Consider the following 23,344-nt stretch of genomic DNA (forward strand, 5'->3'; position numbering starts at 1 on the left):
AGTAGAATACCGTTTATTATGAAAACAGTAAGAATAAGGCTTCCTGAGAAGCTGAGTTGTGTGTATTTTTGATGAGAATGTTTCCTTTCTTAAATTTAGTTACAGAAAGATGTTTAATGAATATATGGTAGTTTGAGGCTAAAATCTGGAGGCAAGACACAGTTTTTATAAGTTTATTGATTTAATGTTGATAAAAGTGTCAGTGTTGTGGGCGGAAAAAAAAACCCCCCACACCTCAGAGTTTGTGCAGATGTTTTATTGTGATAGATCTATTATCCAGCTATTAGAAGATAAATGACTGATCTTTCCCATTTTCCATGCCTCAAGAAAATTGAAATAAGAAGGGGAATATCATTTGGGCTGTATGATTAGGGCAGGTTGGATGGCCATTAATTTAAGAGAAGAAAATCTTGGCAGCATTGGCCAACTTACACCATATTATCAATCAAACGTTGATACACTTCTTGTGATGACCCAGCACTCTCAGGGTTTTGCAACGTTAATTAGAATTCATGACAAAATAGATGCAAGGAAACGTTCTGTACCCTTCATAATTTTATAGAAAATTTATTGTTATTAGAGGAACCATTTGCTTAGTGTGATTTTTTTCATTACCAGCTTGTCAACTAGCATAGATAATCTGGAGAAAATATGAACTCCATAGATGGGGTGTCACTTTTGTTGATGGTTCATGTAGTTTACCTTGGAGCACAACTAATGGCTGAAGTTCATAGCAACAGCACAGAAAAACGTGGCAACCCAGGGAAGATAAATGAACCATGTTTATTGCTTTAATATAAAAAATACATAAATGGAAAACTGCATTTGAATTTGATGAGCTCATTGCTAGTTTTGTTGGAGTGATTTATTTTTCCCCTTATATAAAAAGCTACTATTGACACAGTGAGATGGAAATTAACTGTCTGTTTTTCAGAAACCAATATTTTTGGTTTTAAAATCTGAGTAGATCATTTCATTTTAGTTCTGGAAGTTTTATAGAATATTGAACATTTAATAGACCAAAATTATTAATTCTTCTGGTAGTGTTGTCTCAGGGTCAGATTATTGTTAAAATCTTACAATGAAATAACCAAAATGGTTAGTTTTATTTTGTGAACGTATTTTTTTAGCTCTAATTCTTACTAATTATTTTTGTTTTCTTAAGCCTTATTTGTAATCAAGTAACTCCCATTTTCTATGTTCTTTGTTAATAAATTAAAATTGTTTTGTACTAATAGCTCTGGATTAATAAATTTAAAACAGGGAGTAGTTGATTTTACTTTTGTTTGGTGTCTATTTACACTTGAAAACTAGAATCTTGGTTTAGGCAAAATACCTTATTTTATAAAATAGTTCTTAAATTGAAAGTTTCATTGAATTATCATGTTAATTTCATGGATAATTTATTTGAACTGATACTCTTTTTGTTTTAATGTCTTTTACCAATTGACATGTCTTCCATTACTATGATATGACATACATGTCAGCATCAATTTTTTTTATCATCAATATTTTTATAGATTCTAAAAGTTTCTGTAGTTTGATTTTAGTTGTTTCAAGAGATTTTTAAATGATAGTTTAGCCTTTTAAAAATATGATTATCATAGCACTATAGTTTCTCAAGAGTGTTTTTTACAGAAGACCTCAAAATATGGCGTTGAAAATAAATGAACTTCTTTTCGATATCAATAGCAAATAGCAAATTATACGTATAACACATTTTTATTTATTTCACACAAATAATCAATTCTTTGCTTTTTCGATTGAGACGCTTACATGCTGAGACCAGCAGGCACCAGTACATGGGCAGGGCTGGAGTCAATAAATGCGGCTTCACGTTTATACTGATTGGTAATTCATAAAATCCCCACAGGACTGGGAACTTGCTTAGCATAATAGCAAGTCTATATTCTGAGCTGTTTTCTTTCAATTCTATTGTTGGTTGCATATTAATAAACTAAGTGTCAGCCAAGTAGAGGGACAAACACTAAAAATGTGAATATCATAGGTAGCTAATATTTTTCAAAAAGTACCATTTCAGTGAGTTATATTTTTTATTTAATTGCTTATGTTATGCCATTGGGGAAATTTTAGATCTAAAATGAAGATCCCTAGTGTTCAGGAAGAGTATAAAATTAATTTATTTCTTCAAAACTGTATTATATTGTTGGCTAACTGCATATGTCTGTGATTCCTATATAGAGGTATTTGTATATGATATATTCAGTTTAGCTTGTACCTTTATGCCAAAAGCATAACTTTATCACTTTGTAAAAGCTTGACAGTTCCAAAAGCTGTATTTATGGTTAAGTAATTGATACTAAAGTAAAATGATTATTGTTGGTAATGTATTATTTCAACTTACACACATTTTATATATGTTATAATATGTGAGATTTTACGCTGCTTTTTTTTTTGTAAATTGTAAAATGTAAACAGGTGGGCTAGTTGTGAAAAATTTGAAGGATTTTTTTTTTTACTAAAACATTTATGGATGTCTGATGTTTTAAGAGAATAACTTATTTTGGAATTGTTACCTTAGTTTTAAACTGCCAACATAGGATTTTTGTTACTGTCTCTGTTCTTTTCTGAACATCGATACATACTAAATAATAAATATCTAGAATTTAGCTTTTGAAAATGTGCTTTATGAAGAATTGCATGATTAATATGTTTAATTCATATATCAAAAATGTTTCGAAATTAATCTAAAAATAAGATTTTCTAATGCCTCTAATACCTCTTATTATTGATTACTGCAGAGAAATATTGTTTTATTCAAATTACAGTATTATTAAGAGGTGAGACTTCAAAAATTTATTATAACATAAGCATTTTATTAATTAGATGGTTAATAGCTTTAAATATTGGTTCTCATAATTCTGATTGCACCTGTATAATGCTTGAGTAGAATTTTGTCTGTGTGTGTTTTATTGCTGGGGTGCAGGGGCGTGATGGGATAGAAGGTGGGGTGGTAGGATGGCATTTTTAGAAAATGAGTTTATTTATTTATTTTCTAGCTGGTTGCTGGTAGTGTTGTGATGGCCTTTGAAGAAGTCTGCCCAGATAGAATAGATCTGATCCACAGGAATTACCGCAAGTTATGTAATTTACTGATTGATGTTGAAGAGTGGGGACAGGTTGTCATTATCCACATGCTCACTCGCTATGCTCGTACACAGTTTGTCAGTCCTTGGAAAGAGGTAAGTGTCTTGAGTAATCTCCCATTTACAAAGTATACTAAGAAATGGATGAGCTTTTAAAACCATGCCCCCCCCCCAAAAAAAAAAGTTGTAAAATACATTTACAACCTTTACATTTATTTGCATTTCAGGAGGATTTATTTTTTTGTCATGTTCTTTTGGAGACCAGTAGAAGCGCGAGGAGAATTAATTCTTCATTTTTGGTGGTTGATCTGTATTGAGTGTCATGGTGCCTAGGCTGCCTAGTGTTACCTGGCAGGAAGCCCTAGTTAGGAGCAGCAGCGTGACACATTCTGTGCTTGCAGGGACATTGCCAAATCATGAATTTCTTGTTGTTGTTATTGATTGTTTTTCCACCTTTGAGTCCCAGCTGTTTCAGGGACTCACTAGTAAAAGTAGTTTATGTGATTCTAACCCATGTAAATGTTTGCCCCAGACAATTTCTCATCTTTGGAGGTAAATACGGCATAACTTCTGCCTTTTTAGTAGATTTATAGTTCTAAAATACATTTTTCCCTTTTATTCACTTAAGCGGATAGGCATTTAGTAAAGTTAATGAATAAACTTTGTAGTTATTTTTTTCCTTTTTATAGCGTAACGTTAGAAATATGTATTATTCTTTTCATTAAGTTGAAAATTAAGAAAAAGTTCTTATATCATTTGCCATAGAGTTACTTCAGTTTTTTTTTTTTTAAAGTTACTACAATAGACTTAAAAAGCTAGTTGTGAGGTGGAGAGACAACACATTGGATAAAGCATGCAAATGACCCAGGTTTGATTCCCAATACCACATATTGTCCCTGAGTACATTTAGGAGTGATCCCTGAGCACAGAGTAAGCCCTGAGCACCAGCAGCTATGGGCCAAAAACAAGAAAAAGGAAAAAATTGGTTATGCAAAAACTATTTAAAAACCACCCCCCCATTAGTTTAGTAGTTTATATGCGGTAGTTTATATATAGTTTAGATAGTAGTTTATATACAAACTTGTATATAGGCCTTTACTACTCAGTATATCTCACTTTCGTATATTAGAAGATGAGAGAAACAGGTATATAATGTTCATTCATGACACTATGTTAGATGAACTGTCACTTTCAGATATTTAAGAAACTTAAATGTTCATCAGTATTTTCTGCATTGACATAGTACTATTGTTTATTAAGTATTTAGCATTTTAAAGTACCTTTGTCTAGAATCCTATTTATATTTACTTCCTATTAATTTAAGAAATTGGTCTGATTATTGTACTTATAGATCAGGTGTACTTTGAATAAAATATAAAAGTCTTGTCCATTACAGGGCTTTTAAATCAAAGAAATTTTGCTATTCATTAATAGTTTATTTTACAATGTTTTACTTATATTAAGCAAGGTAAACTTTGGTGATGCTTTTATTGAATTAAGCAACATGTTCAGTTGAATAGGTTCACTTTTTTTTATGTGTATGATAACTCTGTCAAGCAAATTTTACTGTGTTAGCTATTTGTTTCATTCAGTCTGTTTCCCTAGAGTGTTACTCAGGTTCTTTTTCAGATACTTTTTTTTTCCTGTTGTGTAAAGTTGTAGGTAATTTATCTAACTACCGTTATAATTTGAAGTGTCTAATTGTAATTTCCTGCCACCGTCAAATCATTTTCACTAGCTGTATGCAAGCAAGCTTTTCCTTAGTCATTGTGAAGAAACTGAAGTTAAAATACATAAATCAGACTGGGGAGAAAGAGCTCAGAGGGCTGGCACAAATGATCTGGCACTGCTTCATCTCCCTACACTGCCTTGGTTGCTGGTAGCCTGCAGTCCTGCTGGGGAGCCCCACACCCCAAATGTACATACGCTTCTCTTCCCATATCTTCTAACTATGTAACAGGGTTGGGAGTGTGACTCAATAGTAGAACACATACCTTGCATATGGGAGATCCTGCGTTTGATCCATATATCTTTAACAAGACTTGAAAACCTGGTTTTGTGACTTGTCCATTTATTTGTGTTTCTTTTCCTTTTATTTTTTTTATTTGTCCATTTATTTGTGTTTCTTTTCTTTTTCTTTTTTTTTCATTTTGAATAACGAAAATAAAATTCTTTTTGTTCCTTTCCTTTTCTTTTGAGTCACCCTGGCAGTGCTCAGGGGACAGTATGCAATACTGAGGACTATACCCTGGCCCAAAGCATTCATGCACTCTCGCTCCATTGTGCTCTCTTTCCAGTTCCCAAATTATTATTTTTAAAGCTATTTGCAAAGCAAGCATATGTATTTATTCTTTGGATAGATAATTTGGAAAATTGTCACTTAATCCTTTTTTTGTTTGTTTTCACATGCGAACATTTTTTCTGTGAACATTGATGACCCTAACTGTGAAATGAAGCCTGTCCCTCATCCATGGTACACTGGAAGTGGGCTAAATCATTTTTTGGCCACTTATTCGCAATCTGACCTTGCCATTATTCTGCGTTATGTGGTTAGTAGACTCATTCACTGGCTTTGATGTGTGCAACTTGGCCTTCTGCATAGTCTAATACTGCAAGAGGAATAAACCAGGCAAGGCAGCAGTATTTTCCACCGAACAGGTCTCTGGGCCCTTGCTGCTAAAAGGGGTCACTCTCATCTGGGCCTGCCTTTCACACACAGCTTTGCATCTGATTTCCTGTGAGAAAGATTTCTTGGCTTTAGCAAACAAACTCTGCTTAAATGGCAGATTCATAAGGGCTTAGTTCATTATAATCATGTAGATTTTTTTTTTTTAAATGACAGAAGCAATTCAAGCACAAGGCAAAATAGAAAGTCCTTTCATGACTTTAGGTTGACCCCTTAAAGGCAATTACTGGCAACCACTTGGTTTCCATTGTTCTCGTGGTCATAATTTTTACTTCGGAAAATGCGTTTCATTTTCTTTATTAATTTGGCACGCTATCATGTGACTCCTAACTCATCAGCATAATAGACCTGTGTCCTGTTGAGTAACCCGTGAGAAAGAGCCAAGAGTTTTCATTTACTCGAGTAACAGAACCAAGGGATTGTCCAAGGTGTCAGACATTTGGCACAAATACATTTTATAAGCTTAGAGCTTAAGTGGATCATCACCATTTAGACCGTGCTTGTGCTTACTCTTTCAGGTAACCCATCTTAGCCCTATTGTGCTTTGGAGATTGTTTTGGGAGGGACCAGTCCAGACAGTCACTAACTGTCTTGGAGACTTTGGGCAGATGCTCAGATTGTAGCCAACTTTTTAGGGCTTACCAGGTGATAAATTTTGTTCGGTTTCTTTTGGTTTGGGGCTACTCCTGATGAGGTTGGGCTGTTACTTCTGGCAGTGCATCGGGGACTCTGTGGTGCCAGCACAGTTTGAACCCGGACTCCTACATGTGGAGCATGTGCTACCACCCCTTGAGCCATCTGTCCGGCCCCATGTGTGGTCATTTTAACTAGCGAGATTGGCAAATTCAGTCATAGGATTGAAAAACATGTAAAAAACATTGAGTACTTTTTTTAAAAAAAAAAAAAACCTCTGATAGTGTTAAAAAAATCTTTCCATATAGAAAAGAACTTTTGACAGTGTAGAATAAAGGGAAAAGTGAAACTCCATCAGAGTCAGTGCTGAGTTTTTTTGTTTGTTTTTTTTTTTTTTTGGTTTTTGGGTCATACCCAGCAGTGCTCAGGGGTTACTGACTGCACTCAGGAATCACTCCTGGCAGGTTAGGGGCATGTATCAGTGTTCAGGGATTACTGGCTCTGCACTCAGGAATCACTCCTGGCAAGTTAGGGGCATGGTTCATATGGGATGCTGGGATCACATCTGGGTTTGCTATATGCAAGGCAGCACCCTACCCACTGTACTATCTTTCCTGTCCAAGTGCTAAGTTCTTACCATCATTTTTTTCACAGAATTGGTGAACAAGAAAGGTACTCATTTGGGCCGAAGAGATAGTACAGGAGGTAAGGCATTTATTTGCCTTGCTTGTGACCCTTTTGATTGTGACCCAGATTCCATCTCTGGCACCACATATGGTCATTTGAACACAGTCAGGAGTATCACACATTTTTGTGCCTGAGATCCAGGTTTCATGCCTCATGGTGGGAGTGATCCTTTGAGCAGTGTCAGATGTGGCACCAAAAACAAAAACTAGAAGTGGAAACAAAAATAAACAGTAATGTGTAGTAAACAGACCTAGTAATGCCTAAGTCAAAAGTCTTGCAGTTGTATTTTATTGCCTCTTGACTTTTAAATTAAAATAAGCTTTTGCTTACTTGAGAAGTTTCTGTGTGTTTACTTTTTGTGTTCCAATCAAAGCTAATTTTGAAGCCTTCTAATCCATAGTGCTTAGACACCAATTAGCTAACAGCCATAATTAAATTGCTCTTCAAAGAGAAAAATTGTGTTTCTCAGTGAATTTTGTAGGACATTTGTTTCTGTTTATATAGCTCGAAGGGCAGCAAAATTGTTTTGTATCTTTTTTTGTGTGTTTTTGGAAATAATAGAAATACTTTTTTCAGCTGAACTCATGTACATGCTTTTGTCAATAAGTTCCTAAATGAACACATCATATACAAACAAGCTTCTTCAGGGGCAGAAGAGATTTTTAATTTAGTTTATTTACATCATTATAGATCAGTATTTAGGCTGTTTATATGTAAATGTATGATTTGAGGAACAATTAAGTGTTGACAAAGTAGATTGCAGTCATATCAATTGCAGTGCATTTTCCATAATTTTTCTAACTGACATCTTTGATGATAAATAGTGGATGCCAAGTCAAAGCCGATTATACAGTGCACTAGGAATTCATGGGGCTGTCAGGGAGAAGACCGATTGACTTTAAATTTACATATTAATGAGAAGATTTGTTAAGAGGGTGCTTGACTATAGAAAATAACAGCGTATTTATAGGGCACGACATTTTATAAATAAAGCTGATGCAGGAAAATGGAAATTAAACCTTTTAGGTTAATAAATTCAAGAGACTTGCTAAAATGCATATTTGCATTTTTATTTTCTTAAATTTACCTTATTCTTTGCTGTCCATGTGGGTCTGTTGTGTGAGGTATTTTTTTTTTTTGGGGTAGGTCAAATTTGTATAATTTTCAAGGACATAAAATTGTCTAAATATTTTCTTTGTGTCTCTTTGGCCTATTGCAGAGTATTACTTGAAAGCATCAGTGTAAATCTCTGCTGACTAAAGTTGCTTTTCTAGAAGTAATGGATTAAAAAATTAATAGTATACACACCAAATAAATAGTATAAACACGGCATTTTTTTTTTAAAACATTTAGTGCCATTAATTGTGAACTGAAATAAAGCTGACATTGTAGCTTGACAGGAATGTTTTTGAGTTTTGGATCCAGCTATATATGTATGTATGCATTTTAGGCCATACTTGGCTGTGCTCAGGGTTTACTCCCCAAGTTTGTGGTCAGGGATCATTCCTTCTGGTTCTCAGGGGAGATAGGTGTTGCCGGGGATTTGAACTGAGATTGGCTGCATGCAAGGCAAGTGTGTTTAACTCCTGTGCTATCTCCCTGTCCCTAGCTCTGTAAAGTTGAACTTTCTCTAAGATAGTTTTGTAAGAATTATTGAAATATTATGCTTCAGTAATTAGGAGTTTAAAAGTCTACACATTCACAGTTGTTTTATGAGTTTTATGGTGGTAGAATGTTTGTCATTTTGAAATTCACGGAGATATATTTGTTTTTCTCAGTATATCTGATTTTTTATGGATAAAACCTAATACAGGTATAAAAAAAATCCAAGTTTAGAATTTCTCTAAAGTATTTCTCCTTGGGGGGAGTCAGGGGTGGGGATACACCCAGCCCAGGACTTCTGGTTCTGTGCTCAGCCCACTTGTCTTAGGGACTGTATGAAGTGCTGGGGATGGAACCTTAGTTTGCTGTGTGCGAGGCAGGCACCCTCCCTGCTGTACTATTGCTCAAGCCACTTTAAAGTATTAATAAGTTGGAGCGATAGCACAGCGGTAGGGCGTTTGCCTTGCATGCAGCCAGCATGGCCAACCCGAGTTTGATTCCTCTGCCCCTCTCGGAGAGCCCGGCAAGCTACCGAGAGGATCTCGCCCGCACGGCAGAGCCTGGCAAGCTCCCCGTGACGTATTCGATATGCCAAACACAGTAACAATAAAGTCTCCCATGGAGACGTTACTGGGCCCGCTCGAGCAAATCGACGATCAACGGGACGGCCTTTACCTTTTTTACCTTTACCACCAGAAATAATTCTTGAGTATGGAGCAATAGCACAGCGGGTAGGGCGTTTGCCTTGCACGCAGCCAACATGGCCAACCCGAGTTCGATTCCTCCGCCCCTCTCGGAGAGCCCGGCAAGCTACGGAGAGTATCTCGCCCGGCCGGCAGAGCCTGGCAAGCTCCCCGTGACGTATTTGATATGCCAGACACAGTAACAACAAAGTCTCCAATGGAGACGTTACTGGGCCTGCTCGAGCAAATTGATGATCAACGGGAGGGCCTTTACTTACTTACTTAATTCAGGGATACAACATTCATATATGATCCTTGATTAGCAATTTTCAGACAGTAAAAAGGGATATAGTTTGGAAAAGTAGTTCAAAAATTCCACATCCAAGTACTGTCATAGGAATTTAAGTGCTGGAAATTTGTTTCTTTTTGTGTGTGTAGTAATGGGGATTGAACCCAGGGCCTCACACACATAGCAGGTGTGCAACTGTTGAACTATGTCTGTATACTATGGTATATATATACCATACCTTGATCTTCGAGATGATTATTTTTTGTTTATTGGGTCACACCCAGCCATTCTCAGTACTTCACTTTTGGCTTTGTTCTCAGGGATCACTTCCGGTGGGCTAAGGAGACAGTATGGGGTGCCAGGAATTGAACCCGGGTTGGCTTTGTGCAAAGCAAATGCCTTACCACTGTGCTATTGCTCTAGCTCCTTGAGATGATACTTACTGAGTTAAAAAAAATATATTTTTTGTAAAATAAATCTTGTGTTTTACTAATGGACCAGCACTGTGTAATCTCATCAATGGCCTAGACCCAGAGATTATAAAACCCTGCTCCCGGAAGCGACCTCTTATCATCTAGTTTCTACTCTGGAGAACCTGGCAGGCTACCAAAAGTATCCTGCCCACATGGCAGAGTCTGGCAAACTCCCTGTGGCATGTTCAGTATGCCAAAAACTAGTAACAATGATGGGTCTCATTCTCTTGACCCCGAAAGAGCCTTGAATGTGGCACTTTTTAAAATCTCAGGGCTAGGACAAAGGAGACGTTTCTGGGGCCTGCTCAAGGCAATCAGTGAACAACAGGATGACAGTGATACTAATGGACTATTTTTTAAGTCTTAAACACGGATTTAAAAAAATTTTTTTTAAATCATGAGACATGGTTGAATCTATAAGTAAATTCCAAAATGATAGAATGGTAGAATCTAAAGACAGAATCCAATGCACATAAGAATTTGTTTTTGTAATGTTTTTAGGCAGCTTTTGATGAATTATCCAGTTTTATTTTTTAAATACAGGTGACTTTATTTTTATTTATTTATTTTAATGGAATCACTGTGAGATAGAGCGTTACAAAGCTGTTCATGATTGGGTTTCAGTCATACAATGTTCCAACACCATTCCTACACCCATGTAATTTCCCAGCACCAGTGTCCCCATTTTCCCTCCCGCCCTTCCCCCCAGATCCAGATCCCCCACATCCCAGCCTCCCTCCTTGGCAGGTGCCACAGATGACATTATTAAGATATTGGGGTAAACTTGTCATTACATTTGATGCTGCAAAGGAATATGAAGTCAAAATTTTTTTGAATTGAATTACTTTGAGATACACAGTTACAAAGTTGTTCATGATTGAGTTTCAGTCATATAATGTTCCAATACCCTTCCCTTCACCAGTGTACATTTACCACCAATGTCTCCAGTTTCCCTCTCCCCTACCTTGCCCCCACTGCCTCTATAGCAGACACCCCTCTTCCTCCTTCTTCCCCCCTCCCTTCCCCATTTTCCATTTAATCACTGTGGTTTGCAATACTGGATTGCTGCAGGCGTATTCTGTTTATTATTTTACCTCCTTTAAGCACTCAGTTTTTGTCCAAAGTGATAGTTTTTAACTCTCATTGCCTACTGGTCCCTTCTCTGTCCTAACTACACTCCCCCTCCTGCTTTGTGGCAAGATGGACCAGTCCTCCCGGCCTTTGTTTCTACTATCTTTGGGAATAGCTCACATAGTATTTTATTTTTATGTCCCGTATATGAGTACAATCATTCCGTTTGTCCCTCTTCCTCTGACTGATTTAACTAAGTATGATACTCTTCATGTCCGTTCATGTATCACCAAATTGCATTACCTCATTTTTTCTAACAGCTGTGTAATGTTCCACTGTGTACAAGTACCATAGTTTCTTTATCCACTCATCTGTTCTCAGGCATGTGGGTTGTTTCCAGATTCTGACTACTGTGAACAGTGCTGCAATGAACACAGGAGTGGAGATGGCTTTTCTGCATTGTGTTTTGGGCCCATTTGGGTATATTCCCAGGAGTGGTATTGTTGGTTTGTATGGAAATTCAATTTCCAGTGTTTTGAGGAATGTTCATAATGTTTTCCAGAAATACCAGACCAATCAACATTCCCACCAGCAGTGAACGAGTCTCTTTCCCCTTGCATCCATGCCAGGACTGATTGTTTATTTTTTTGATATGTGCCAGTCTCCGTAGTAGGAGATTATATCTCATTGTTGTTTTAGTTTGCATTTCCCTGATAATTAACGATGTAGTGCACTTTTTCATATGCCTTTTGGCCATTTGTATTTCTTCTTTGTGGAAGTTCCTGTTCATTTTTCTCTCCATTTTTTGGTGGGCTTATAGTTTAACTTTTCTTGTAGAGTTCTACTATTGCCTTATATGTTTTGGATATTAATCCCTTATCATATGAGTATTGGGAAATAATTTTTCCCATTCTGTGCATTGTCTTTGTATTCTGTTGTTTGGTTTCTGTTGAGTTGCAGAAACTTCTTAGTTTAATGTTGTTCCATTTGTTTATGTGTGCTCTCACTTGCTTGGTCAGTGGTGTTTCATCTTTGAAGATGCTTTTGGCTTCAGTGTCATGGAGAGTTCTGCCTACATTTTCCTCTGTGTATCTTATGGATTCAGGTCTGATATCAAGGCCTTTAATCCATTTTGATTCGATTTTTGTGCATGGTGTTATGAGGTCTGAGTTAATTTATTTATTTTTTTTGCATGTAGTTGACCACTTTTCCCATTACCACTGTTGAAAAGACTTTCCTTGCTTCACTTCATAGTTTTTGCTCTTTTACTGAAGATCATATCCCTAAGGGTCTGTCTCAATATATTCAAGGCTGTCTCATTGATCTGAGGCTCAGACTTTATTCCAGAATGCAAGGATGGTTTAACTTTCACAGTTCAATATATAATACATTGTATCATTTTGGGGCATGGAGTAAATTGACCATGAACATGCTTGTCCATGTCTTTTTTTTTGTGTAGATATGCTAAGAGACTGTTTGGGTATGGCAAATCAGACTGGTCTCAGCTGTATGCAAGGCAACTTCCTTATTTCCCTGGCCCCTCCTTCATGCATCTTTAGTACTGACTTAGGTATAGAATTGCTGGGTGATGGGATTATGTATTTTATTTATTTAAGAACTTGCCAGTCATTTCCCCCAGAGTGATTATATTATTAGTTCGCTAGAGTAATCAAAAGGTATGTCAAAAGATTATTAGGTGACTAAATAATATTTAATTTTGGAGCTTTTTTTTGCTTTTTTGGGTCATACCTGGCAATGCACAGGGATTACTCCTGGCTCTGCATTCAGGCATTATTCCTGGTGGTGTTCAGGGCACCATATGGGATGCTGGGGATCAAACCCTGTTGGCTGTGTGCAAGGCAAACTTCCTACCCGCTGCACTATAGCTCCAGCCTGGGCTTGAAGTCTTAAGATTAAGTTTTGGCAGGTTTGATTTCTTCTGGGGTCTGCTTCCTTGCAGTTTGCTTGCATTATCTTTCCCCTGTCTGTGTATCCTGGTGTCTCTGTATGTCCACATTGCCTCTTGTCACGGCCCCAGTTAGGTTTATTTAGAGCTCAGGTTCTTATTTAAAGACTTTCTTTCCAAATACAGTCAGATTTTGAGATACCAAAGGAACACAGTACACAGTTTGGGACCAGTATCCCAGTATTCACAGCCCCACATTTATCTGTATTGTGTGCTTTCACTCTGTGTTTGTTCTCTCTCTTTCTCTCTCTCTCTCTCTCTCTCTCTCTCTCATTTCCAGATTTATAGATTTCACATTTTTATTCTTAGTTTATACATTTGAAATATATATATAATTAATTTTTTTTTGCTTTATACTTTCTTCTAGGTTTCAGTGTTCCTTTGCACCCCAGTTTCTTACTCCAAGATTTTCTAGAATGCAGATCTCTCTACTTTCCATTCAAGCACTTAGAATTCTCCATGAGGATTTTTAAAAGCTTGGCCTGGGGAGCTAGTACAGACATTGTTCCTTACCTTCCAGTGCAGCCATCCCTGACTCCATTCCTGCCACCAGTTATGGTCTGGCCCACAAGCCTCGCCAAGGGTCACTGCAGAGCAACAGAGCCAGGAAGAACCCCTGAGCATTGCTAGATGTGGTCCTCAACTTCCCTTGCCCCTCCAAAATTATAAAAACCCTTACTGGTTTATTCTCTCTTCAATGAATATTTCAAAATGTCTCTTTTAGCCTTAAATAAAGGTCCTAAGGGAGAATTAATTTAATTTCAGTAGACCTTCATGATTTTTTTCTAATAAATTATCTTTACTTCAGGGCTTAAAACACTGTTTCCCAAAGTGGGTGATTCTGCTGTCCCATCCCACGCTTGCTGCTTTATAGTTTTCTTAGTAAAGATAAATTTCCAGAGGCAGGTGCGTGGGGACACCAAGAGTGATATTTTTCTGCAAAGGGAATAGTAGACCAAAGAAGTCTGGGAACGTCTGGGTTAGATAAGAAAGGAATGAATACACGAACAGTTATGATCAGACTTACTTAGGTTGGTTTTAATTTTATTTCATATCGTATGATTGAGGACTTTGAAATGTATTCTGTGTAGCAAAAAGTATTCCTTCACTGTCTTTAGATTGAGATTAGTTTGTTTACAGATCATTAGAATACCATTGGGCTGGAGCGATAGCACAGTGGTAGGGCGTTTGCCTTGCACGTGGCCAAAGTTCGATTCCTCTTCCCCTCTTGGAGAGCCTGGCAAGCTACCGAGAGTATCTCGCCCACACAGTCAAGCCTGGCAAGCTACCCTCAGCATATTCCATATGCGAAACACAGTAACAACAAGTCTCACAATGTTACTGGGCCTGCTTGAGCAAATTGATGAACAACGGAGGACAGGGACAGAAAAAGAAAAGACTCCTAGAAAAAGGAGTCCTTTTTGGGGGTGAGGGGTCACACCAGCAATGCTCAGGGATTATTCCTGGCTCTGTTGTCAGGAATTACTCCTGGCAGTGCTCGTAAGACCATATGGGATGCCCGGGATGGGACCTGAGTTGGCTGCATGCATGGCAAGCACCTTACTCACTGTACTATTGTTCCAGCCCTGAGAAAAGAGTCTTGAAACCTAAGTTTAACAAAACCCAATTTTTATATGCATCATAAGTATATTTTATTTCAGAGAAATCTGAAAAATTGTCCTATGTCAAGTCTCCAAATCACTCAGTAACTAAGTTTGAAAGCCACTGCATTCAGAAGCTTGTTTCTTATATGCTGTAGTAAAACACATAGTCATAAGAAATGAGAACTGTTGTGGGCAATTGAGCACTGAGAATTTTTATAGTGGATCAACACAAAGTTGGTGGGCACAGGTGTTTCTATAATTGTGATGTATCAGTGGCGATTCAGTGTTCAATGGTCCTCAAACCCACACTTCCACCTGTGTGGTATAGTGGTCACTGGACTGTGGTATAAAACATGTAAAGTGAAGAGCGTAGCACCTACCTTAGAGAAAGGAAAAAGTCTCAAACCATTCTGTATTTCATGGATTGTTTTACATAGGTTTGATGGGATGGGATGGGATGGGATGGAGGAAAAGTAGTGCAAGAGACCTCAGTGGTTTTTTTTTCCCCCCCTGAGATAAAGCATTTTTAAAAAAATAGGTATGAAATTAACTTTTTGTTATTAAACACAACTCTTTTTCTAGAGGACACACACACACACACACACATACACGAGCAGTTCATTAGCTATGATTGGTATTACTGAGCACCTATCCAGCCTAAACTCTCAGAGCAGATATCAGGGAGTTTAACCCAGTATTTGAGATGTGCTGTCAGCACAGCACTGTGGGTCTTTGGACTGAATGGTTGTGTTCCCCAAACTCCGTGTGTTCAAGCCCTAACACCTCCTAATGTAATGGTATTTGGAGGAGGTAATTTTGGGGAATGAATTCATAAGGGTGGGAGTAGTGCCTTTATAGGACAGGATGCCAGAGTTCTGCTGCCTTCTCAATTGTTTGCCAGGAGAGGGAGTGCACAGAAGAAGTCAGCCCAACACAAGCCAGGAAGTTGGTTGTCAACTTGGAACTGAATTGGCCTCACCTTGATCTTGGGCTTTTGAGTGTTCCAAACTCTGAAAAATCAATGTTTATTGTTTAATTTACCCCTCTCTAGTGTTTCACTTCAGTGAAGTTCACTGAGGTGACTCCTGGAATATCTCAGATGGCATGAGAATGTCATGTTGTTTTTTCCTGTAAAATTTATAAACATTAATATAATACTTAGGTCCACTGCAGACTACAGATTATAAATTGAAACATTAATACAATTTGTCAATTAGAAATCAAGGAAAAATTGAATAAACAATGCTTATTAAAAGCAGCTTCTCTGCAAATATAGCAGTTTCATCATATGTCTTTTTTAGGTAGAATTAGGACATTTGATTAAAGTTGACTGAAGATGGTGGGTGTTTGTGCTTAGAGAAAGTGATTAATTTGTATCATTTGTTGGTTTACTGATGCACCTAAGTAGAACCAGTTTGGCCTAGAACAGCGTGAAGGAGCAAGTCATTTTAGTCCTTGATAAAAGTATATCTCAGTTATGGTCTTTAAAAAAATATTATTACTTGCTGCTCTTGTTGTGGGAGTGTTGGGTTGGGTGGCTGCTGGGGCCTCTCCTCAGTGCCCTTGAACTCAGCCCTGCACTTGAAGCTGTGTGCTTCACTATTTAGGGTCTACCAGTACATGTTGGAAGGTAGAATGATTATGAAAATTTGTTTTTCTCTTAAATCTTGTTTGTTGTACATGGCTGTCCAGAGTAATCCATTATGAACATATGTACTTTTTGTGGTCTGTGTTGTAATTTTGCCTGTTTTATTATTTGTGATTTTTTTTTTATTGGTCTTGTTTTTGGTTCACATTCAGTTGTACCTAGTGATTCTTTTTATTAGGTTTCCTCTATTTTCCTCTTAGTGAGGCTAGATGAGAGATTCTCTGTCTCTCTCTTTCTGTCCCTTTGGTTTTATTATTAAAAGAACATTTTCTTTATATTGTTAATCTTTTTTTCATCCTTCTTTTTTGGATCACATCCAGCAATGTTCAGGGGTTACTCCTGGCTCTGCACTCAGGAGTTACTCCTGGCAGTGCTCAGGGGACCATATGGGATGCTAGGGATCGAACCCAGGTGGGCCACGTGCAAGGCAAATGCCCTACCTGCTGTACTATCGGTCCAGCCCCTATTGTTAATCTTTTGTATCTGCTGTTTGGTTTTTATTTATTTCTGCTCTATTATTTTTTTTCTTCTACTGACTTGGTTTTATTTATTTTTTACTTCATATATAAGGTTAGATTTTTTATTTGGAACTTTTCTTTTTTATGGGTGTAGGAGAGTATTCTGATAAACTTCTTTCTTATAATGCTATTCTGATTCCCAAAGGATCTGATACACTTTTCTTTGTTTTTTGTTGGCCTCCAGGTAAATGATGTTTCATTATTTTCTAAACTTCTTTGTAGATCCCAAAGTTACTCAGAGGCTTATTATTATGTTTGCACGAGTTTGTGATTTCTCTAGTTTTCTTTTCTTTTTGAAGCGTGGGGGAAGGACCCACAGCTATTGGTGTTCCAGTACCATTTGCATAGTGGTTCTGTGGGGTTGGGCCAGGCATGTGGTGCCAGGATTGTCACCTGGGAAGCAGGTGTTTCTGCCCTTAACACCATCTCCCCTGCCCTCCAGGTCTTTCTGTGTTTGGTTTTAATTTTGTCCCATTGAGATTGGAAAAAAAATCTTAATATGATTTCAATCAAGTAGTTATTGAGACTTGCTTAATTCCCACGTATCTATGTTTCACTGTCTGGTATTATGCATTTGCTCCATCTCACTGATTTTCTTTGTGACAATTATTCTTCTCCATTTCTCATTTGTGTCACTTGTTTCCAATAATGCTGATGTTTATGGTTTTGCTGATATAGTTAATCTCACCTCACCACCACAAGTTCCCAAACCCTCCATTGCTACGTCTTTGTCATTTATATTCCACCTCTATTCTTACTTTTTGAAGAAATGTCTGTAATGTTTTCCATAGACCATGAACTAGATAATATTCCCATTAACAGTAGAAGATTCTTTTTTGCCCTAGTTTCACCAACTATGCTTTTTTCCAGTTGTTTTGATATGCCTTTCTCATTGTTGTTTTGATTTGCATTTCTCTAATAATAAGTGATTATAAGAAATTTTCATATGCCAGTGGCTGTGGAGACTTATAAAAGTTTAATTGTATCTCTCTCCCTTATTTGATGAGATTTAATTTTTATGTTGTTCAGGTTTGAGTGCTCTATTTATCTTATCTGTTAACCTGTTGTCTCTATGGCATTGTAAGTATTTTCTCCTATTCAATAGGGTATTTTTTTTATCTTGAGTATAGGGTATTTTTTTTATCTTGAGTCCGTTTTGCCACATAGACACTTTTTAAAAAATTTTTTTAAAATATTTTTATTAGTGAAACACCATGAGGTACAGTTGTAGACTTACAAATTTTTGTGCTAGGGTTTTGATTATACAATGATCAAATACCCATCCCTCCACCAGTGCCCATTTTCTACCACCATGAATCCCAGCATCCCTCCCACCCCCATCCCCCTGGGAATATATCCCAGAGAGGCTGTGTGCAAGTCAAGCTCTTTTCTCCGGTTGTGCTATCTTTCTATCCTCTATATTGGTTTATTGCTTTTAAGAGTTTCTTAGTGGAGGCCTTCAGTGTATATTACGTATGAATAATATTCATTATGTACATTAATAGTGGATGCCTTCTCTCTCTCTCTCTCTCTCTCTCTCTCTCTCTCTCTCTCTGTGTGTGTGTGTGTGTGTGTGTGTGTGTGTATGAAAATATTGGGAGCTTGACTTCTTTTCCAGTCAGGATCCATTTAATTGTATTTTCTTGCCTGACTGCTGTGGTGAGAATTTCCAAAACTATATTGAATAATAATGGAGATAGTGGATATTCTAACCTTGTATCTGCTCTCTCTGAAGGAAGGCTTTCATTTTATTGTCGTTAAGTCTGATGTTGACTCTGGGTTTTTTTGGTAAATGACAATTACTATTTTGAGCTACATTCCTTTTGGTCATATTTTGTTGAGGGGTTTTAATCACAAATTGTTAAATTTTGTGAACAGATTTATCTGCACCTATTGATATGAGCATATGCTTTTTTTGGGGGGGGGCTGACTTTCACTATAAATCTTTTATTTATTTAGACAACTTCCAAAACCATTTTTTTATTGTGGTACTGAGATTTACAAAACTGTTAATTATATTTTATGTATACATTACTTCAACACCAGACCCGTCACCAGTGTGCCCACTTCCCTCCAGCTCTGAGGTTTTTATCTTTTCTTTTGCTGATCTGATATATTACAATAATTGGTTTGCAGTTATAGAACCATTCTCACATCTTTTCAATAACTCAAACTTGATTATGGCGTATGATCCTTTTGACTATATATGATTGGATTCAGTTAACTAGAATTGTGTTGAGGATCTTGGCATCAGTCTTCAACAGAGCTATCAGTCATTCATTTTCTGTTTTACTCTTACATTTTTGCTATTAGGATAGTACTGACATCACAAAAGTTGTTAGGATTTCCCATTTCTTCATTGTTTTGGAAGAACTTGAGTATAGGTAGTCTTCTTTGAAGGTTTTTCTTTTTTTAACTTTTTGGATTTTGGACCACACCTGGCGATGCTCAGGGTAAGTGACTCTTGGCTCTTTGCTCAGCAATCACTTCTGGTGTTTCTTGGGGACCATATGGGAACCCAGATCTGGTACCTGCAAGGCAAGTACTATTTCTTCAGCCCCTTTGAAGGTTTTGTGGAACTCACTAATGAATCTGTCTAGATTTGAGCTTTTGTAATCCCTTTTTCCCCCTCATCTCTAGTTCAGTGGTGTATTGATCCCCTAGTATCCACTAGATTCCTGTGTTCCACTAGCCTTACAGAAAGGCATGAGGTCACTCATTATTCATGGGTGGTTTTTACACTTGATCTTAGCCAAAAGGCTGACAAGTGATCATGGGTGGTTTTTAACATCCACACACTCTACTTGGTCTTTGCTGATATCCTGATAGTGACTTATTATTTCCTGGTGGGTATTAAAGTCTGGGCTCCAAATAGACCTTTCCTGACATATCTCCAGAGGGATGAATGTGGATTTCACTATAATAAGCGTCATAATCTAGGCTCTCCTTGTTGCTGTTTGCTGGTGGTGTTGGGGGGCTATAGTTCCTCCCTTCACCTCCTCTCCCCTCAAGTATTGGCTATGCTAATGCCATTGTTTTCTGGTATTTCATTGAAAATACTAGACATATTTCTTTACCCCTCAGATACAAGGAAGGAATAGAATTCTGGAAATTGATTTTTAACTACACGTGATATTTCTGCATTTCCAGGTTTGATATATGAAGTAAAAGCAAAAGCCCTAGTAACTCATGGTTGTCATTATTTAAGCCCTGAGGTCACTATTTTGCCTTTCTGTTTATATTCTTGTTTTTGTGTATAATATCTAAGATACCCAGTTGTATTTACTGAAAGGAATAGGTAAAGGTCCAGCTACTCGGTTCTCTCTGAAGAAAGTATGTTTATGGTACTCAGTAATAAAAATCGCCTCTATAAACCTTAGTTGAATTGGACCCATGTGAACGCTGTTGTCATTATTTATTTTTAGAAGTGAATCTCTAAATACAGATTGTATTAGGAAGGATTAGGAACTCAAAAGAATTAGCATGAAACAAAAATACAGAATTATTTCCTTTGTTTATGCATATATATGTATAACCATACACAGCTTAGAAACTGAGTCGTTCTTTACAACACAGAGATACAGTTTTTCTACTAGTTTGTGTAGCCCGTCAAACTGTGTTGTAATTTTTTTAAGTGTATGTTGCAGTCTAAGCAGTTTTTCTCACCTTTTAATCCAGTTATCTATAGGGTAACTGATAATTAAGAAAATTGTCAAGTTTTTGGTAGTTTAATATTGTGGACTTTTCGGGGAATTTAATGGTAATTTTTTCCTTCAAGCATCTATAGCGATCAGATATTTTCAAAGGCACACTGTAATATAAAATAAATATTGCTGGGGCTGTAAAGATAGTACAGTGGAAAGAGTGCTCGCCTTGCATCAGCTGACCCAGGCTGATCCTTGGCACTCTGTATGATCCCCCAATCCCTGCAGAAGTGATCCCTGAGTGCTGAACCAGTAATTAGCCCTGAGCACTGCTTGTTTGGCCCAGAAACAAAACAAAACCCCCAAGTAAATGAAGCAAAAATATTAAATATATTGCTAAAGGACACTGCTGAGCTCTGGGAGAAAAAGCAAGATCTTTCCTTGCGTGTAAGTGGAATACATTTAAATTGCTTTAACATTAGTAGTTTTCAGTAAAATATTAAATGTTTTTAAAACAGTTCTTGTGTGTGTGGGGGGGAAGGTTGATTATTTGAGTTGTTTCAGGTCTAAATTAATGTTGAAATTGAATTTCTTTTCTTTTTTTTTTAAAATTGAATTTCTTTTCTTGTAGGATGATGGCTTGGAGGAAAAAGAAAAGAATTTTTATGAATCTGATGATGAAGAGAAGGAAATGACTGACAAAAAGAAGAGGCCGTATATTATGGATCCAGACCATAGACTTTTAATTCGAAATACTAAACCTTTGCTTCAGAGCAGGAATGCAGCGGTACGTTAAATACTTGTTAAAAGTAATTCAAATTTTGAAAAATGATGGATATAATTTCTGCAAGTTTAGGGACTAGATTGGTAAAGCATTTGCTTGCATTTTTGAGGACCTGGATTCTCTCCTTGACACTCCAAACAGACAATAAAATCCCAAAAGTCTTGATAAGCTCAGTTTTTAAATTTTACCTCCACCCCCCCCCCCCCCCCTTTTCTCTCTCTCTCTGGGAATACACATCTGGTAGTGCTTAGGAGTGCTGAGGATTGAACTTAGGAGTGCTGAGGATTAGGTAGGCTGCATGAAAGGCAAACACGTGTTCACTGTGGTATCAGTCTAGCCCCTAAGTTCAGTTATTAATTTTTTAAAAAGTGATCTGTTGTTGAGTTTGTTAGTGAGGCACTATGTATTTTTTTATACACACCCCAGGTCAGGTTTCAGGTTTCGATTAGATTATTTATTTTGGTAGTTATATGCCCACTGGAAGTTTATTTATGTTTTGTCGTCTTGTTAATTGTTATTTCAGAGGACGCGTTCAAGATATTGGGGCCTAGAGAGAAAGTGCGGGGACTAAGGCACATACCGAGTGTAATCCCTGGCATCCGAAGTAGTACTGAGAATCACTGAAAGAGGCCCTTCCCTCCCCTCTCTTCCCAGAAAAATATATTACTTGGTCCTCTGGAAGAGTGTTCATGTTTTTCTATTCATTGATTATAGGATTAAGTTCTAAAAATATGTAATAAGAACTTTGCATATGTCTAAAGAGTATCAGTACCTGAGAATACTCCAGGTAAAAAGTATTAGAACTAAGAACCATTATTTTTAATTTTTATTTTTTATTCTTATTTATTTATTTTAAATTTTATTAGTGAAACACCATGCGGTACAGTTGTAGACTTACAAATTTTTGTGCTTGGGTTTCAGTTATACAATGATCGAGTACCCATCCCTCCACCAGTACCCATTCTCCACCACCAATGATCCCAGTATCCCTCCTACCCCCATCTTCCCCATCCCATGCTGCCTCTGTGGCATTCCCTTTTGTTCTTTCTCTCTTTTTGGGTGCTGTGCTTTGCAAAAGAGGCATTGAGTGGCAATCATGTTCAGTCTATAGTCTACTTTCAGCATGCATCTCCCATCCTGGGAGGATCCTCCCAACACCCTTTATTTGGTGCTCCCTTCTCTATCTGAGCTGCCTTTTCCCCTAGCGTGTGCGGCTGGCCTCCAAGCCATGGGGTGAACCTCCTGGTACTTATCTCAGCTATTTTTGGGTGTCAGTCTCCTGTTTTGTTACTTTATGTTCCCCAGATGAATGCAATCTTTCTATATCTGTCACTCTCTTTCTGACTCATTTCGCTTAGCATGATACTTTCCATGTAGTACCACTTGTATGTAAATTTCGTGACTTCATCTTTTCTAACAGCTACATGTATACATTCTATATCCTTGATATCAACCCCTTGTCAGATGGGTATTGGGCAAATATCCTTTCCCATTCTGTAGACTGTCTTTGTACTTTGGTCACTATTTCTTTTGAGGTGCAGAAGTTTCTTAGTTTAAGATAGTCCTAATTGTCTATCTCTATTTTCACTCGCATGGCCAGTGGTGTGACATCTTTGAAGATACTGTTAGCTTCACTGTCGTGGAGGGTTTTGCCAACCTTGTCTTCAGTGTACCTTATGAATTCCTGTCTGATGTTGAGGTCTTCAATCCATTTTGATCTTATTTTTGTACATGCTGTTAGGCAGAGATCTGAGCCCAGTTTTTTTTGCATATAACTGTCCAGTTTTGCCAGCACAGTTTGTTAAAAGAGGCTTTCCTTGCTCCACTTCACATTCTTGGTCCCTTATCAAAGATTAGGTGATCATATGTTTGGTGGGGAGATGTCAGTATATTCAACTCTGTTCCATTGGTCTACAGCTCTGCCTTTGTTCCTGTACCATGCTATTTAT

General features: G+C 37.3%; 1 protein-coding gene across 2 annotated transcripts in view; it reads left to right on the plus strand.

The window, feature by feature from the left end:
• The window catches only part of AP3B1 (adaptor related protein complex 3 subunit beta 1), a 239,032-nt gene that overhangs the window by 68,269 nt on the left and 147,419 nt on the right, over window positions 1–23,344 (plus strand). For both annotated transcript variants that reach the window (XR_008792195.1, XM_056112560.1), the window contains exons 7-8: window positions 3,021–3,203; window positions 21,243–21,398. Coding sequence is in view for 1 of the 2 variants with exons in the window: in XM_056112560.1 (XP_055968535.1) it covers window positions 3,021–3,203; window positions 21,243–21,398 (339 nt within the window). In the remaining variant the exon portion in view is untranslated. The remainder of the gene's footprint in view (window positions 1–3,020; window positions 3,204–21,242; window positions 21,399–23,344) is intronic.

Source organism: Sorex fumeus, unplaced genomic scaffold, assembly GCF_029834395.1.
Source record: "Sorex fumeus unplaced genomic scaffold, SorFum_2.1 ptg000018l, whole genome shotgun sequence".
Taxonomy (NCBI): Eukaryota; Metazoa; Chordata; class Mammalia; order Eulipotyphla; family Soricidae; genus Sorex; species Sorex fumeus.